The sequence below is a fragment of the Lotus japonicus genome, chromosome 1, assembly GCF_012489685.1.
Source record: "Lotus japonicus ecotype B-129 chromosome 1, LjGifu_v1.2".
Classification (NCBI taxonomy): Eukaryota; Viridiplantae; Streptophyta; class Magnoliopsida; order Fabales; family Fabaceae; genus Lotus; species Lotus japonicus.
Genome location: NC_080041.1, coordinates 96,802,900 through 96,821,870, shown reverse-complemented (window position 1 = coordinate 96,821,870; position 18,971 = coordinate 96,802,900). Strand labels below are relative to the sequence as shown.

Here is an 18,971-nt window from a genome sequence, read left to right as displayed (position 1 = left end):
ATTATTTCAAAAAATATTTTCAATATAATCCAATAAATTTAAAAATGAAAACATCACAGTCCTCCTCATTCTCTCAATCGCGGTCTTCCTCCATAAATTCAAAATGCAAATTCTGCAATAGCACACCCGACCGGTTTACAAACCATATCTCGAACATAGGGAAACATGCTTGTGTTTTCATATTTGGTAATAATTCAATTTTAATCAAAATAATCTCTTTATACCTCAAATTTTGAAAATTGGATTGTAGACCCAAAAAGTAAGACAAATGGGTGAAGAAAATAGAGAAACAAAATTAAGAAATATGAAGTGGATCGGAGGTTATTAGAACCCAACGATGCGGTGGAGCACATTTTTTAACAAAATCCAACGACATCTTAAACCAACAGAGCGTTCGCTTGCAACTTAAAGGGGGTGAAGTTCACAAGAAGTAGTTGAACATATAGCTTTGGGAATGTGCGATTCATGTTCTGTGGTTCAGGTCGCAACAAACCTTGAGGGGGGTGAGTGTATTTTACTCTAATAATTAAGACAATTAATTTGAAAATTCAACGCTTTAGGTTAAGTTGGAACAATTTAAACATGAAATAATGTAAAAATGTAACCAAGAAGAAACTAGGCAATATGTCAAAAACTAAATCACCAACCGAAACAAGACGAATTTCATAATGATTCAGGCATCTTTTATATTTATTTAGTATTATAAGAAAGAAAATGAGATCCAAAGTTTGTTTCTTGGAGTCTTGGGTCCCCTGTCATTTAGTTTTAGAGGTTTATATCACCTAATCTGGTTTATTAACATGTTCTGGCTCAAGTCTATTAAATTTGTGTTTTATTGGGTTTTTTCAAGTTTAGGAACATATTCGAGTTTAAATTTTGGACTCAATTAATATTTAGGCCGAAGTGAAAAGAAAATCACAATTCATCCATGAACACCTCGTAGCCACTAACTTCAAAATATACATTTGCATGTTTTCTCTTTTTTTTTGGTTTCCCAAGGTATTCACACAGCCGACAATCATAAGACTAATCCTTCGAGACTTTGAGATCACGTTAAGTGGGTAGGCCTCTCCCAACAAAAGTTTTTTCATACGCGCCGTCCAGGAATCGAACCATAGACTAGATGGTTAAGGAGCTCAATTATCTACCAATTGTGCTACATCTTGTTGGTACATTTGCATGTTTTCTTTACTTTGATGTTTTGTTATGAGAAACTATGTTCTAATGATTTATCTCATGTAACTCAACTGAAAATAGGAGGTTCTCTCTCAACTCACTCCTAATAGAGGTTTTGGGGTAGGATTGCCTAAAGTAAAATTCATTATCAATTTATCATGGATACTATAGATTTTTTCTGATAAAGAGTCAATCGCCCGATAATTATGTCATATGAAGAACAATATTTAATAACTAAGAACTTCACATGTGGCCTTAATTTGATTACCTTGTTCGAATAGTGTCTCCAGTTCTTTGTACCCTTTACCTAAAAATACCACCAGTGGTCCCCCAAAAGGTTAAAGACGTCCTTCCTTCAACTTCAACTTCTCAAAGTTCGGGTATTTAGGATGTTAGTGGAACTTCCTTGATCAAACAGTACCCTCCTTACATTGATATTGGACTCCTACAATATTGCTACCATTAAATCATCTTCATGGACTCAGATTCCTTCAAAATTCTTCCCCATAAATATTAGGATGTTCATATCTACATGTACCGATTTGAGCAAAATATACGAAGCGAGTGTAGCGTTTCATGGATGAACTAGTCAGTCTATTCCATGAAAATCCTCATGGAACAGTGTTGTCACTCTTCTTGATTCTTGGATACACCAAAGATCGAAGTTATTCTTTCTATGAAAAGGATAACTGAATTGACAACACACATATTGGATTTCTTTAAAGACTTAGTTCTTTGGGCCTCATGGACCATACAGAAGACCAAACTCATCCTTATTTTGTGAAGGTTGGCGGAGATGATAAAACACACATCATCGTTTGTCAAAAATTTGGTGTCTTTGAGGCTTGTGGGCCATATGGAAGATCATCTTATTTATACTATTAGACCAGTCTCAAAAGTAGATTTCATGACCCGCCTACAAGGTTAAAACAACATACTAATGGAGGGTATTGATTCATTGATTTAACTAACTAGTAGAAGTTGGGATTTGAATCATCTCATGTGTTAATTCTCACATGACCATGTTGCATGTGAAGATTTGAGCCATTAATTATATTTTAATCAAATTTGAACCCTTAATGAATATATGGACAAAGAAAATTAAAATTGTGCGGAAAATAATACTAACAATTAGATTTCATTTAAAGGGTAATTAAAGGTCCAAATTTCTCACATGACATGGTCATGTGAGATTAACACATGAGGGATCCAGATCCGAATATGTGGAGGTTTCAAACCTTACTCATATATATAGTTATACAAATTTTAAAAATTATAATTTTATCAAAAAATATAATAACAGAATTTATAAATTATATTTACTTGATGCCCATTAAGGCCACAAATAGTTTATTTTCGTGATTTCAAACATCATTTTAAAAGATAACTTAAACATGTTGGTGTACGTATGACAAGTTTGTTTTCAGAAGGGGAAAAATTAAATTAAACATAATATAAAATAATAAAATATTTACTTGTCAACTATAGAAAAAAAAAATAGTGAAAATTGTAAAATATTAAAAGGAATTAATTTCAAATTAACATTTTTATACGGTAATTCAAGGGATCGGTATCCACTCCAGCTGCTGATTCAAGGTAATTGAACCTCTATAATATATCTATAAATGACTTTTAATACGGATAAGTCAAACAAATAAGTTAAGACATTAACACCTTTGCATGAAATGTAGAAAACAAAAATTATATCGGCTTTAAAGCTTACAACTTTAAGATAAAAGAGAAGATGTTTATCATCATCCAAAGTCAAATAACAACCTGAGCAAAGTTATTGTAAAACAACATGACAAAGTGTTTCCAATTGAGTCAAATAACTAGCAGATGAAAGGGAAGAATAGGAATAATATTGTCCAAACAAAAAGGTCACAAGCAGCATGGTGCCCAATAAGCAGGTTTAATCAACCAGAAAATAATCTACCTCATTATGTAGATGCCGGAAACACCAATCCACCCAGTAGGCTGTTGTAGTTGGTTTAAGAGTTGGAGCTCCAAAGTCATCACGCACAATGCATTTTTTCCGTTCATTATTCCATGTATACACTTCACATTTTGGAGTAAGAGATTTAGCAATGTGATACATAGAGTTGCTATCATATCCCCACATGGGTTGCTCAATGCATAGCAGCAGTTGGTGCGTGGTGAATGAAATAATGCAAGGTCACCCATTGTTTCTAGCTCGAAATATTTCATGGTTGACAAGTCTATCTTGTGTACACTCAATAACTTCTTGAACTTAAACTAAACCACTAAAAGTTGTCCATCGCAAGTAACCAACCTAAGGGTTGCTCTTGTGGAAACACTGATAGTATTCTTTAAATCTAAAAATTTTACTCTTGCAGAATTCAAACTAAGTACCCCTATCTTTGTCATGTCACTAAGAACGTATATATAGTATTATGCAGAACGAAAAAATCCACAACCTTCCATGGATCCGTCATTTTTGAATAAGTAACCCAAAAAGAATTTCGAGACTGATAGACGCTCAAACTATGAGAACAAGAACGTGTGTATGATGAAACCACTATGACAAACTCCTTAGAACCTTTGGCAAAAGCAAGTAAGGACCGACAATACCCATAATTAAAATTACGTTCAAGGGAGAGGTACTGATTTCTTTCTTTGTTCTTGTAAATGGATTCATCAGCAAGAGTTTTGGATTCTTTTTGTCCCAACCTAGCTGCCATGATCGAATATCCACTAGAAGACCCACAAAAGTAACTACATCGTTGACTGATAGATCTTCAGATCAGGTACGCTAACGAAAGAACATGCTTTCTTAGCCAGTTTTGCCATTTCAACAATTAGTGGTGATTGAGATTCCATGAAATTGGTCCAATAATGTTTATGATCAATTCCATGCAAAAGAATTTGTTTTTTTCTTTTATTATAAATTACTATTAATTTGGTATAACCCATTTGCATTTTATTTCTGTCACGGTTTATGTGACAACAAAAAATTAGAAATTAGACACAATATGTAGTTGTTGACTATCTTGTTAGCATAGCTTTTTCTTATCCTGAATCTGTGTGGGTTGAGTGAGAACCCCACTCTCATTCTAAATGATGTACAAAATGTAGACATATTTTTATCTTATTTGTTGCAAAATTTATTTTGATCACTTTGTAGTAATGAATTTGTGAACTTAATAGTGCATAATACAGACTAACAATAGTTTGTTAGGCAGTTAGATTAGTTACTAGTTTGTTACTAGTTTGTTAGAGGTAGTTCAGTTAGTTATTAGTTTGTTAGCAGTAGTTTTAACACTAATAGAGTGTGTATTTAAAGCAAGATTGCAATTGATGTAAATTACCAATTTCAATTTTCACTTTACTGAATAACAATTCATCAATTCTCTCAATTCTCAATATGGTATCAGAGCCTATCCTAGATCCATTTGTTGTGGAGACCTCCCATTATTGGGCCACCCGTTGTTAATCCCATGGGGTGTGTTAGAAGTCCCACATTGGCTAGAGATAGAGCCAAGATAAGCTTTATAAGGGTAGTGCAAACCTCAACTCTTGAGCTAGCTTTTGTGGTTGAGTATAGGCCTCCCAATTTCTAATAGTGCATTTGCTCTCTCTTTTTTGTCACTGTGCAAGGTCTCGAAAATTCTGGTTTGTGAGGTTGTGGCGAAGGCTTAAAATTATGCAGAATAATTATTGATGAAGAAAGGATGTTATATTATGTTGTTAAATTCAAGTAAATATATAAAAGTAATTTTAATTATAAAATCTCTTCCCTCCCCTCATGAACCAAAAAAAAAAGTTATTCCCCCCTCCCATCCCATGAACCGGTAATAAATAAGTATCTAAAAATTTCAACAATTAATGATGATTGAGATTCCATTTCCCTCCCTTCCCCTTCCAATCAAAGAGGCAAGGTGCAAGGAGGAAAAATGTATACAGGGAATGTATTTTTTGGACCTAGCAGATACTGAGAGAACTGTTTTTCTCTGACGAAGAAGCTAGCCTGAGCTGCTCAGATCCAACTTTAGATGTTGAAATAGGTTCACCAAAACAGATTCTCCAAACATGTTGAATTGCAAGGGATCCACATTTGAGGACTCCAAACCCATTCTCGAATGTCCAGACTCGAAACCAAACACACCCTTAACCGATATAGTTTAGAGATAAAGTAGTCAACCCCTTACACGGAGAGACCAATTTGACTACTGACTCTTTCCTTTTGGAGGGAAAAAATTCGACATAAGATAAAATAATTAAATATTTACATGTGTAATTATAAAAAATAGTGAAAATTATAAAGTATTAAAAGAAATTGATTTCAAATAAAAATTTCAAGAATTTTTTTATATCGTCCGAAGTCATTGAACAGGCATCTATAAAAACTAGGAGAAAAAGTATTCACTAATTATAAAGTCTTTTTACCAAGTAAACCAATCAAATTTTAAAAATGGGTCACGTCCAATAATTAAATTGTGTAAAAAACTAATTTTCTACATCCTTACAACCTAATTAGTTAACTGTGTAAATAAACTTTACACTATCAAGGCATATAAATTACACTAAAAAATAATATCGGTTTCTAAGTTCTAAAAATTGAATTGAATTTGTATGCATTGACAGGATAACATGCATCCAATGTCATCTCTTCATTTTCTATTTTAAATTATTTAAAATTCAAATTTAATCATCACATAACAAATTGATGAATTCTAATTGGATGTCAAATAACAAACTAAGCAAAGAAATTGAAAGACAACATGGCAAGTGTTTCCAATTGAGTCAAATAAGTAAATAAGTAATTGAAAGAGAACACGACAAGTGTTTCCCAATTGAGCCAAAAGAAACTAGCAAAATACGGATCGATAAATGTCCAAACAAAAAACTCACGAGCAGCATGGAGTCCATCCAATAAGCAGGTTAATCAACAAGAGAATAATCTACCTCATCATGTTCATGTCGGAAACACCAAGCAGGTTAATCAACAAGAGAATAATCTACCTCATCATGTTCATGTCGGAAACACCAATCGCGCCAGAGCAGTGATGAAATCCCTTGAGGACGAGCTCCAAACTCATCACGAGTGATTCGTTTTTTCAGTTCATTATTCCATGAATACACTTCACATCCTGGATTAAGTCTGCCATGAGCGGTAGTAATGTAATACACAGAGTTGCTATCATATCCCCATCTACCTGGGTTGCTCAATGCATGACAATTGTACAATGAATAAAATATTGCTAGGTCACCCAATGTTTCGAGCTTAACATATTCCATGGTTGAGAAGTCTATCTTGTACACATTCAATTTTCTCCCGGGCTCAAAATTAAGCACTAAAAGTTGCCCATCAGAAGTAAACAAACTACGGATAGGGTATTCGGGAGTATTCTTCAAATTTAGAAATTTTACTCTTGCAGAATTCAGACTAAGCACCCCTATCTTTTTCTGGGAAGTAAGAGCATATATAGTATTGTGCAATACCACTAAGGCCACAACACGATCCCTTATTGAATATGAAATCCAAGAGGAATTTCGAGACTGATAAACATGTAAACCATAAGAAGAATGTTTGAGTGCTGAAACTACTATGACAAACTCCTCAGAACCTTTGACAAAAGCAAGTAATGCACGACAAACCCATAATTTCACCTTACCTTCAAGGGCAGAGGTACTGATTTTTTTCATTCTTCTTGTAAACGGATTCTTCAGCAAAAGATATTCATTCTGTTTGTCAAAACCTGCCATGATCAAATAGCCACTAGAAGACCCAACATAGTGTAATCTTGATAAGTACTGCATCGTCGAGCGATAGATCTTCAGATCAGGTACACTAAGGAAAGAACATACTTCATTAGCCAGTAATGCTGTTTCAACAATGAAAGGTGATTGAGATTTCATGAAATCGGACAAATAATGTTTATGACCAATTCTCCAGCTCTTGCATACTCCAGCAAATTCGAAGAGGTCATCGAAATCTAGTTCTCTAAAAATAATCCCAAGCACATCCGAAGGAAGGTCATTGTTCTTTTCTACCTCTGGAAGGTCATTGTTCCGTTCTACCTTCTTCACTTTGTTTCCTGTGTATCACAAAAATGAGAAGATATGTGATTTCCAACAGTAAAAAAGGAATACATATAATTTTGTTCATTCATGTGATAATATCATCTAAAATAAGGAGATAAAGAAAGATGTTTCCCCTAAACCCTAAAACAATGTTTCTAGAATCTAAATGCAATGAAGAAGAAAGAAAATTTACAAGGGGAAAATAAAATTTCCTTTTTAGCAAACAGCATAATTGCATAAATATCAAGGTCAATCATGGTTTGGACTTTTGACCGATCCATAATTTCAAACTTTCAGGTTTAAGGAAAATGTATAATTTCAAAGTTTTCCATATATTTACAGCTTAATATTAGGATAGAAATGGTAATTAGACACTACCACAAATTGAAGGCCCAAAAAAAAGACACTAACACAATAAATGAACCTAAATAAAACAATCATACAGAACATAACATCTCCCAATAGTTTTATTTGGAGGAGAAAGAGAACAAAAATAGCGAGTGGTCCTGAACTTTATTCATAGAGTGATGTGAATAAAAGCTCATAACAGTCATCAATTCTCACATCTAACATCTTGTTCATGGTTTTACTTAAGTATGCAAAGAAACTATTGTGCATGCACAACTTTGGTCAGCAAGATTGAGAGATAAAACCATACAATGAGCAAAAACTACTTTCCTAAGCCTGATAGAGTAATCAAAGCAACCAAAAAAATTACTTTCAGGCATAATTATATGTTATATATCCTTGAGGTTGACAAGAAAGGATGGAAAGCAAAATTTTAAGAATTACTAGACATGCCGAACATGCACGGGAAGATGCACGGAAACAGGAACGGTGCGGGTACGAGGTACATGGTTCTTTAAATCCTGGGTATGGGTACGCAAACATATATATAATTAATTTATATAAAAAATAGGAAAATATATCAAACTAAAATAGCATAGCTGCATAGGTGACAAATCAGAAAGAAAAGAAAAAGGCGCTGATGAATGAGACCAGAAAAAAAAAACTGAAATCGACGTATGTGTTGTACTTTTTTCCCCTAGTTTCTTTGACATAAGTACCCTTTTTGTTGTTGTTTGGAATTACATTTGAGTACGTACCCAGTGCGTACTACGTACCCGGTACGGATACGGCTCCATTTTCTGCGTACCGGTGCTTCATGTCATACGCACACAACATGAATGAAGAGTACTACATTCTACAACTACAACAAATCAAAAAATTACAATTCACAACCTTTACCCACTTTAGTAATTAATCTCAGCTAAGCTGAAGTGATAACTCATAAGAAGCTAATATGGAGAAAGTTGAGAATAGATATATTAGAGGAGACAAAGTTATAGCAGGATTTCTATAGTTTATTATGGTATCATGTATTTGTGGCCTTTGATCATCTTTGCTTAAATGGATAATTGAATTCTAATACTTCGTAATAGAATAGAAAATCAAAGGAAGGGCTTTTATTGGACAAGAAAGAAATAATTTAATTAGTACTAGTTATAGTATCTTAAATATACAAAAGAATGAAAAGTAAGGAGGCAAGTAGGATTTGGATTCACTCCTGTCGACTTTGCCAACATTCACTGCAGTCAGAGAACCACAACCGCTGGATTATGATCGGACCATTCATATTTAATGAAATTAATATTATAACCTTTAAATGAATCTGAGCCATATTATTGATCGGACGGCAATTAAGGCCGACTGCAGTGCATTCAACTGCAGCGAATCCAGATCCAGGCAACAAACACACAAAGATGAGGGTATAAATGCTTAAAGAATGAAAAGTAAGGTATGCCATAATTAAGATGGTATGAGAGCCACATGGTGATAAAACAATAGAATAACGAATGAGCCAAGTCAGTAACATGAAACAAAAAGACAGCAGTACAGCAACAACACTGCATGCTCTCTACACAGCCATGCACCACCTGTGCCCGCGTTCCCGAAGGCACCCCTCTCTTTCAAGAGGATTCGCGGCATGTCAAGCCCTGGTAAGGTTCTTCGCTTTGCATCGAATTAAACCACATGCTCCAACGCTTGTGCAGGACCCGTCAATTCCTTTGAGTTTCATTCTTGCGAACGTACTCCCCAGGCGGGATACTTAATGCGTTAGCTACAACATTGCACGGGTCGATACACAGCAATGCCAACAGTACAAAATCAACAAGCTATAAACCTAATAACAACCAAGAGCAAAATTGAAATGTTCCCAATACCTTAACTTTTTTTTCTTCTCCTTATCTTTAATTGGCTTTCACTGTTAGTGTAAAAGATGCCCATGCATGAACCAAAGCAGTAAACAGGAAATTGAAGCCTAAAACAAAACATGCACTCTAGATTCTTTCCAGCAATCAGTGTTCAGAGCCAGATACCCAACACAAAGAAAGAAAAAGAAATGATAATCAATCAAAATGGAAAATTCCACGCTTAATTTCACATGGAAGAAACGATATTCAATCAGATTAAATAGTGAATTATACCACAAATGAGCAATTTACTTCTTCCATGGTTTCAATTTCAAGCAAAACACAGAGATTTCATTGTTCGTAGAATCAAACTGGAATATATATATATATATATATATAGTGTAATGCATGAAAAAACAGAGACAAGTTATGATTATTGAAGTGTCGCTGAGAAAGTGAGTGGATGAATTTACCTCTGCCTTCGCTGCAGAGCTTCTTCACGATGGCTTCCGACGGTGAGGACATCGGCGGAGCTACGGTGGTGACGCACAGGAACTACGGCGGAGAAGAGAGCTTCATTCGCGAATGGAATGAAATTGGGGGAGAGAAGTAAGGGGTTCTGATTTTGAAAATAATAAAAAGGGTAATCTACGGGAGTTGGGTTTGACACCCCACCTATGGGGCTTGACACCCCACTTTATCAAATACGGAATTTAAAATTCCGTATTCTCCCTATTGAATACGGAACTTAAAATTCCGTACTGTATTTAAGCATGCGTGTCACATTTTCAACCACTCATTATATACTAAAATAGATACGGAATTTTATTTTCCGTATTGATACGGAATTTAAAAATTCCGTATTTAATAAAGTGGGGTGCAAAGCCTAAGGGGTGGGGCACCAAACTCAATTCCCGTAATCTACGTGTCCAAACACTTCTCCAATGTCACTTTTTTTTGGGTGTCTAATTTTTTTATTTTTTTAGTTATCTTACTTCTTTATTTTATTTTTTCCAGGGTGACATTTACTGCTCATGAAAGTTGTAAGCAAGAGTTGTGAGACTTTTGGGCCAATTCGAGTTTTGAGTTATCAAACGTGCCATACTTGCAAGAGATGATGCTGCTCGATGAGGAGGTTCTTGGTTATGAACAAGATTTTTCCATGTTTGCATTTGAGTGTCTAATTTTTCAGTTATGTTACAACTTTGTTTTTAATTACCTGAGTGACACAATACATGCGATAGAGAAGAATTCGTTGATGAAGTGGTATCACAATGAGTTGGTGGAAGATTGTGTTGATGAATTTCAAATGTTTAGGGTTGGGACATAATAAACAAAATTTATATTTGCATGATCTTTACAAGTTCGACATATCTACATAAAAGATGGAGAATATGATTAGTCTTTGTTGCACGAACGCTCCTCTTTAAAGGAGTAGTCAAAACACCGACAACCGTACTACAGCTGTCAGACATTGCAAGCGAAACTTTTTTTCTTCGGCGAGGGTACTTGAAGTTTAGACCTCTTGTTAGCTGAACATTTGTGGGACACTTGATGATATTAAAATTATTTAAGTGGCTAATTAGTTATTTGATAAATGAGAATTAAAGTTTTTACAATGATGATTAAGAATGTGGAATTCGTTAGATTAACTCTTTTCTTTTTTAGAAAAAGCATTTATCCACCCTGTTATCTAATAATTTTGAGACCTCACTCTGGAAAGTGAGGCACTCAAAAACCACACTCTCCTTTACAAATTGCCACGCCATTTTTTCTAATAAAAAAAACTCTCTCTCTCTTCAATTGAGCAATCGTGCTTCTCACGCACTGTGCTGAAACTCTTCTTCACGTATGTTCTCCACATCCTGCATTCTCCTCTTCCAACTGAAACCTCTCTCTTCCCCTGAAATTTCTCCACTTCGAATCAGTTATTCACAATCCTATCCTGTAAACCTCTCTCAAATCAGATATTATGGAATTCAAATTGATTTTCGATTTGCATTTTGAAAATCCAGCGCCTTGGGGGAAATTTTGGGGCTTTTTCAGGAGAAAATGCGGAATTCACATGACATTCCTTTCTATTGAATTCCCATTCCTGCTCATCAATGCGGAATTTCGAAGTTTCCTTCTGCAAAAAATTTGAAGCGAAATTTCAAGTGGTCGAATCGATGTTTCTTATCAGTAAAGCTCTGAAGGGCTGTTTCAACATCTTATGGGTATGCTTTTTTTTTCAAGTTTATATTTTTTACATTTCTGGAACTTTTCTCAATCGACTTCGTGCAGATAAACAGAATCTCAACTGATTTGTTTATATGAGACATCAAACCATTTTAGAATTGAATCTGTTTTCATTTCCAAATTTCTGAAGTCTGAAAACTGCATATAGTGTCTTATAATAATAATTGTTGTAGCAGAATTTTTGTTACAGTATATTTGTTTCTTCTGAGTTTTTTTTTTGACACTGACTGACCAAACTAGAATTAGTGATTTAGATGGCCAAAGGAGTGGAGAGGGAGAAAGAAATTGGACTATTAGTGAATTAGTATTGACGTGTGTACTAAATAACTTCTATTTTATATGTTTAAGATTTGCATATTCTTTTACAAATTTGTCGATTTTGCCTGTGTAACGCAACAACGGGGGATTTCTTATTTGCCACAAGGACATAAGGATGAACCCTCAGAATCTTTCTTCTTAACCCTTTTTTTTTTGTTGTAACCTTCATTGATCGTGTTTTGCATGTTACATTTCTGGAACTTATAAATGCTTAAACTGAATTCTGACTTTCCATCATATGACTTTACACTGAAAATATAAAGGCCATCCTCTTGATTGTGTTTTGCATGTTACAAAAAATCAGAGATTCAGGAGCAGATGAAAGAGGCTCATGAGGTGAATTCTGTACAACTAATAACTTTGGAGATTATACAAGCCACAGAGACATTGCAGCAAGTTTCTTAGAAGTGAGAAGAAACCTCCCTGAGAAACCTTGCTTCCTCACCTAATGCAGAATTAGAACAAATGAAAGTGCAAGAGGAACTTAAGGAGAATTAAAAAGGAAGAGACAGGTTTTGTGGAGGAAAAAGATTATGATGCATGTTTCTTTACCTATATGAAATTACATCTCTGCCTTATATTTTTAATTAGTTTGACTTTCTTATGTTTTAAACCTTCCTTAGGTTTAGTTTAGTTGGTCGATTGGTACTTGGTGAGTTAATGCATTGCTTTTTTTTTCTCCTCTGTTTTAGTATAGTTTAGTTAGATCTATTAAACATATATGTACCCATCAAAACAGTATCCTACAAAATCTGTTTTAACATACAGATTTGTTTTACAATGGCATAATTCTATTGAAACTGGTTTTCTCAATAGACACTTTCTATCATTTGTCTTAATTGAATTTATCTAATTCTGTCAACTATCTATATCTATATGTTGCATGTTGTCTTCAAGATAATGAATATCTTTGATATCTTTAAATAGTTAGACGAATAGGTTGCCTTAATATGTGTGTTAGCTGCTGAATTCATCAACGTGTCAAAATGCTTAGGAAAGAAAGGGTTCTAGCACAAAGATGCAGGTTGGTGTGTTCATTCAGATTCGTTCTAAGAGAAGAAAGAAAGGGTTTGAGCACAAAGAAACAAGTAGGGTGTGGTCATTCAGTTTCAATGTTTCATTTTGTTTTTAGTCATGGTAACAAACGCTTTTGATTATTTAAGAAATTCAAAATGCTTTTGTTCAAGCACAACGAAGCATTTTAATGTTTACTCTTTCTATATTGTAATTGATGTTGGTTGTTTCTACCCTACATTTTGTTTTTGTTTTTAGCTTCATGAAACTGTGTTTGATTAAGATTTTCACCTGGTGTTTTTTAATAGAATGAGAACTTTAGATGATAGAATTGGCAGATTTTTCCTTTGACTAAATACCCAAAATAATAGTTTCTTTTAAGCCATGTTCTGTCTTCTTTTGTGAAAGTTACTTGCAATCTCTTTTTTATCCAAATAAATACACATTAATTCTCATGTATGTTAGAATTAGCTCGAAGTGTGATGCTAGAGTATCCTTAGATCTTTATACCTCATGAGTGGGAGTGTTTTCAGGTAGGTCAAGGAGAATTGATTATATTAATTTCTAAATAATTATACAAGCTCAAGAGATATATTTTTAGCACAGGCTCAAGAGAGCCACGGTGATAAAGTGGTGTGCTTTACGTTGTAAGTTTTAACGATTAATTCTGATGGATATCAGAGATTGCAAGAATATGGTAAATGGCTTAACCAATACTAAATCTCAAGTATTCTACCAAACCAGTCATTCCTTTCTATTCTCTTGACAGAAATGAATTATTTCAAAATTTAGAACAAAATAAAAGCTTTGCTGGATTGTCCAAGTAAGCTAGGATATCACGATTTATATATTCTCTACTATCTATATTAAAAGTAGGACAATCTTTTCAAATTCAAGTGGTAATTCTTTTATTTCCATAAAAAAAAGTAATAATTCTTTTATTATTTTTTCATTGTATATGTGAATTAACTTTTAAACATAATTTGATCTAATTATTTACTTTCTCATATTTTATTAATTTAAGAGAACAGACTAAGTTCAACACTTGGAATGTAATCACGCTAAACTTCAGTTTGCATAAAGGATAAAAGGGGAGTGCTGCCAACTTCAACTTCATAGAGTTTTATTTTTTCAAAATCAAACTTCATAGAGTTAGTAAAGTGTTAATTACATTTTTAAGCTAAAATATTTAATCTTTATATATTAATTAAAACATATTTTAGATTTTTTACAAAGAAAAATACCCGCCCACCCGTGCATTGCACGGGCTACTTACTAGTTATTTTGTAAAAATGAGTCTCAGTTTATTTTAACTTTATTGGCATAGGGCATAGATAATTGTATCATATTTTCTTTATAAAAAGACTAATTTATCGTGATGTCCTTTTTTATGTTAGTCGTGTAACGATATTCATGTTGTGTGCCCTTGTCAAAGTAGGTTTTTCATTTACAATAGCATGTAGCTTGAATCTTCTAGTACATGTGCCAACTTTGCTAGCTTCGTCAAGCCATTACCATCTTGTGTATTGCAGAAAAAAATCAAGAAGACTCCCTGGCTACAAACACCGCACATAATATCCTTCCATTTGGCATGTTAGAAAAATACAATATTTTTTAAAAAACATATCTTTTTACATGAGTATCAATATATATATTAGAAAAGAAGAACTATCATCAGGTCAATTTGATGACGTGTCGCTCACAGACTAATTCTCAGGCCAATTTTTTGACGTGTTACTCCCACGTTAATTCTCAGGCCAATTTGATGAGGTGTCAATCACATATTAATTTTCATTTAATATTAAAAATATTAAAAAAAGCATATGTGTACATTTTTTTTTAAAAAGAAAAACAAATCCGTGAAAAAAGCATATATAAAATAATATTTTTTAAAGATTTTGTTTTATTTTCATTGTTATTTGTTAGATTTTGGTAGTTTTTATCTATTTTTAATTAGTACCGAATTTTTATCATATTTTTATTTAATTCAGGATTTTATGAGTTATTATTGTGATTTACTAGATTTTGGTAGTTTTTATCTATCTTTAATTTAGTCCCCCTTAAGATGTCATCCACACAAACCCTAACCCTTTCTGGAATGCATCACGCATCAGACAGAACGTTCACGATCCTCCTCTACCTTCTAATTCTCCAATCACATCCTTCGATTCTCACTCCATTGCGTAATAATATTAATGGATAGCAAATGGCTCATGCTCATGGAGGTTTGAGCCGATAGGGTTGACATCATCACCATCATCAACCCTTCTGGACTGATATGACAAGTTATTGAAGATGTGCTATGTATTTAGGAAGATTGATTTAAGCTTATTCCTCTCAAATATTAAGGTGGATACAATTTTGTTTCTATTGAGTCATTCATATACATGTCAACAAATGTTACTTATAAGAATCCGAAAATATTTGCCCTAATTATCTAAGATTTATCTAAATTAAATAAAAAACCAAAAAATTCAATAAAAATACCATATAAATTAATTAATAAAAACTATCAAAATCTACCAAATCACAATAAAAACTCATAAAATTCTGAATTAAATAATAATCCGAAAATTAAATAAAAATACCATAAAATTTAATTAATACTCTAAAAATAAACTTTTTCTTCACCTAAACTTTATTACCACAACAAATCTTGAAACCGATTTTTTAAAGGTAATTTTAAATCTAAGAAACTTTTTCATAAAATTTTAAAAGATTTGCCCTAATTGTCTAAGATTTACCTAGATTAAATGAAAAACTAAAAATTAAATAAAAATACCATAAAAATTAATTAATAAAAACTACCAAATCACAATAAAAACTCATAAAATTCTTAATTAAATAAAAATCTGAAAATTCAATAAAAATAACATAAAATTTAATTAATACTCTAAAAATAAACTTTTTCTTCACCTAAAATTTATTTACATAACAAATCTTGAAACCGATTTTTAAACAAATAAACATACAAAACAATCAACAACAAAACCAAGATTGTGTTCTTCTTTGAATTTTGGCATTTTTAGGGTCTGGTGTTTAGTTTTATGTTTGTCATATATGGTTTTTTTGTGTGCTGATTAGGGGAGCTTTTGAATTTTCAGATATTTGTGAAAGATGTATGGAAGGAGTACACGGGTGGCCATTGAATGACATGAAGGGTCAGTATAAATTCATGATTAAGCATGTAAGTTATGGAATGTGGCGTTTCACAGCACTTCTCCCCCTAACGGAACACTATTTGAGCATTTACACAGTGAGTACCTATAGTTTCAGTGTTATTATTTCATGTAAAGAATGATTGAGCTCCCTTATTTATGATCCACAACTTTCAATCTGTTGGTTTACAAACTTACAATTTCTGGTCGACAAGGTTTTCATTACATACATTCTGTTTATTGAAGCATGAGCCAATATTCTATTATATTCCCATATACCCATTCAGATTAGGACTAACTTCCTATTAATCTATGTTTTGCATAGCATCACTTTGACTATTGAATACGGGCAAACTTTGTGACACATTAGATTACTATCATATGATAGACATAAATAGACAATCAAATGGGTGGAAACCCATTAAAGATGCCTTTTTAGAGATGATTTTGTCTATCTACCATGAAATTTCTTTAGGTTTTTCTAAAAGCATATCAGTACAGTTTAGAACCTGTGGCTGATACTAAAATTTTTGATAAAGTTCATCATGTAACAACCTCTTTTTTTCCTTGGAGTGATTGACACTTTATTGGTTAATATATGCAGAGATAGGTTTCTGGATTAATAGCTTTGCAATTAGGATTGGAATTAAGTTTGTGTGAAAAGTTGAAGTTACATGCTTTCTGAGTTTCTGTTTCTATTAGAAGCAAGAATAATTGCTTAAGGGCTTCTTTGCTATTCTTTTGATATATATATTGGAAACTAGCTAATGTATTTGCTTTCTCCTTGATCAGCTATTGATTTTTTGCTTTCTTTTGTTTGTGTTCTATGAAATTTCCCCTGCTGAAACATATGGAACACCAACCATTTGCAGGTACCTTTTTTAATTCCCTAATCTTGATAAGGTACATCTTTTTTAAAAACATTTTTTTTTTGGTTTTGTAGGTTGAAGTGTGAGATTCATGTTTTGATTGTTTGGGTTACTTTTGGTTTAATATCTATTAGTAGATGTTAATAAATCAACAATTGAATGGCAGAAAAAATGAATTTGAAATGAAGAAGGGAGCAACGCGGGGCTGCAAGGCTGAGTTTAAAGCTAAGAGGAAGCAAGCGGAGGAAGAGGTTTCTCAACTTTCTGCTAAGCTTAAGGAGAAACATACCAAAGAGCTGGTTGTATAAGGCTATAGCTGCAGTGGTATTATACATCCCCACTTCCTTCTCTCCCCATCATGTGACAATTATAATGTTATTGTTGTTTCCAAATATTGTTGATTTTAAATTCAAATTTAATTACATTAGTTTCTCACTTTGACTCTCTCACTTCAGAAACTCATTCAATTTGATTTCAAACATCAGAAAGATTGAAAGATTGGAGCTCTTCCCCTTGATCTTCTAATGAAGATAGCAATGTCTTGCATGCTTCCACTTGCTGAATCCGCGCTACTCTTTAAGAGGTAATTTTAGCTCTTCCCCTGACTTTCTAATGGACTTACATTTTTTATTTGAGCTCTTAGAAGATTTCTTTCCCATTATTATTATGATTATTCCAATGATTTATTGTATTGTAGTATATGACTGTGTCGTGATAAGGGTTATGGTAGACTAAATCTAGATTTTTTGTTTTACCCCCTTCACTATAACGTTTGCACCCTTCGCTGCTATAAATGAGATTGTTAACCGGAAATAGACTAAACAAGTCAAAGTTGTAAAGAAATCCTCTTTTAAAAGTTATCTAATGAATTTTCTGTACTAAACAAGCTGAAAAAGACTGTTACTAATTTTTGCTTAATATTCTATATTTTTTTACTCAACTTCTAATATTTTTTACTTGAATTTCAAATGAGGACTCTCATCAAGGGAATAAATCTTGAGATTTAAACAAAGGATCTCTAAGGAAAGAATTTTCATGGATTTTATTGTTATATGCAGGCTTTGTGTACTACCAAATGAGATAAATCTCTATTGATGATTGTATGTGAAGTTTCTTGGAAGATTGAGATTCTTAAACTGGGGAAGGTGCAGTAACATGTGAAGCTTAATCTCCAATAGACTGTTAGCACATAACCTTAAAGATTAATCATTTTTTGTGACTTATTAATTATAGAGCATTTACTACTCATTGTATAGGCTGGTGAGTGTGTCGTTTTTGTACTCACACTGATGGATTTGATCAGATAACAGTGCCAAAAAACAAGGGTCATGGACATACACACATATTTATTGGTTATAGAAAATGAAGTTTGGTGATGTAGGTCATACTCTACTAATAAAAAAAATCCACCAAGATTGTGATTTGGAGATCTAAGTCAATTCAATGGATGTGTTGTTGTTTTCTTCAAGGTTTTTACTGAATAATAGTTAGATGATTCAGAGGATAAACATTAATTTGAGGAGAAAAATGGTGATGTTAATATAGATTTTAGATAGAATCCAGATGAGGGGGGCGTGATTGCTTCAACAAGGAAGTTGTCCGTTATTAGAAGAGGAATATTGTGTAATGTATTTTAAGCTTCTCACTTGAGTAGAGTCTTACAAGCTTCATTATTTTTGTCCTTTTGATATGTTTATATTTGTATAGATAATAATTTTTCTGAACAGAGGGAAAGGGCTTTGGAAAGAGGGATAAAAAGATTAAAACTCTTACCTACTCAAACTTTGCTATGCTATTTATATTAGCATTTCAATGTTATTATAATCCCATTATATTATATATTTTGTCAACTTGATCAATTTTTTAGTCTATTGTAAATTTCTCAATTTGTTTCCAAGTCAGTTTAGTCCAGAATAATAATCGATCTGTTTGCCATTGTTGCAGGTAGATGAGGCTTT

The 18,971-nt window shown here is 33.0% G+C and overlaps 1 protein-coding gene and 1 long non-coding RNA gene across 2 annotated transcripts; one reads left to right on the top strand and one right to left on the bottom strand.

Moving 5' to 3' along the window:
• Positions 1–5,886: 5,886 nt before the first annotated feature.
• LOC130728144 (uncharacterized) lies at positions 5,887–10,043 on the bottom strand. Its single transcript, XM_057579501.1, has 2 exons — positions 9,890–10,043; positions 5,887–7,235 (listed from the first exon to the last, which is right to left on the bottom strand). The coding sequence occupies exons 1-2, from the start codon at positions 9,939–9,941 to the stop codon at positions 6,136–6,138; spliced, it is 1,152 nt and encodes a 383-aa protein (XP_057435484.1). The 5' UTR covers positions 9,942–10,043; the 3' UTR covers positions 5,887–6,135.
• A 6,654-nt stretch (positions 10,044–16,697) lies between these two features.
• On the top strand, positions 16,698–18,629 carry LOC130732293 (uncharacterized). Its single transcript, XR_009017000.1, has 4 exons — positions 16,698–17,016; positions 17,180–17,337; positions 17,469–17,596; positions 18,072–18,629. It is a non-coding gene; the product is annotated as an uncharacterized LOC130732293 (long non-coding RNA).
• Positions 18,630–18,971: the final 342 nt, after the last annotated feature.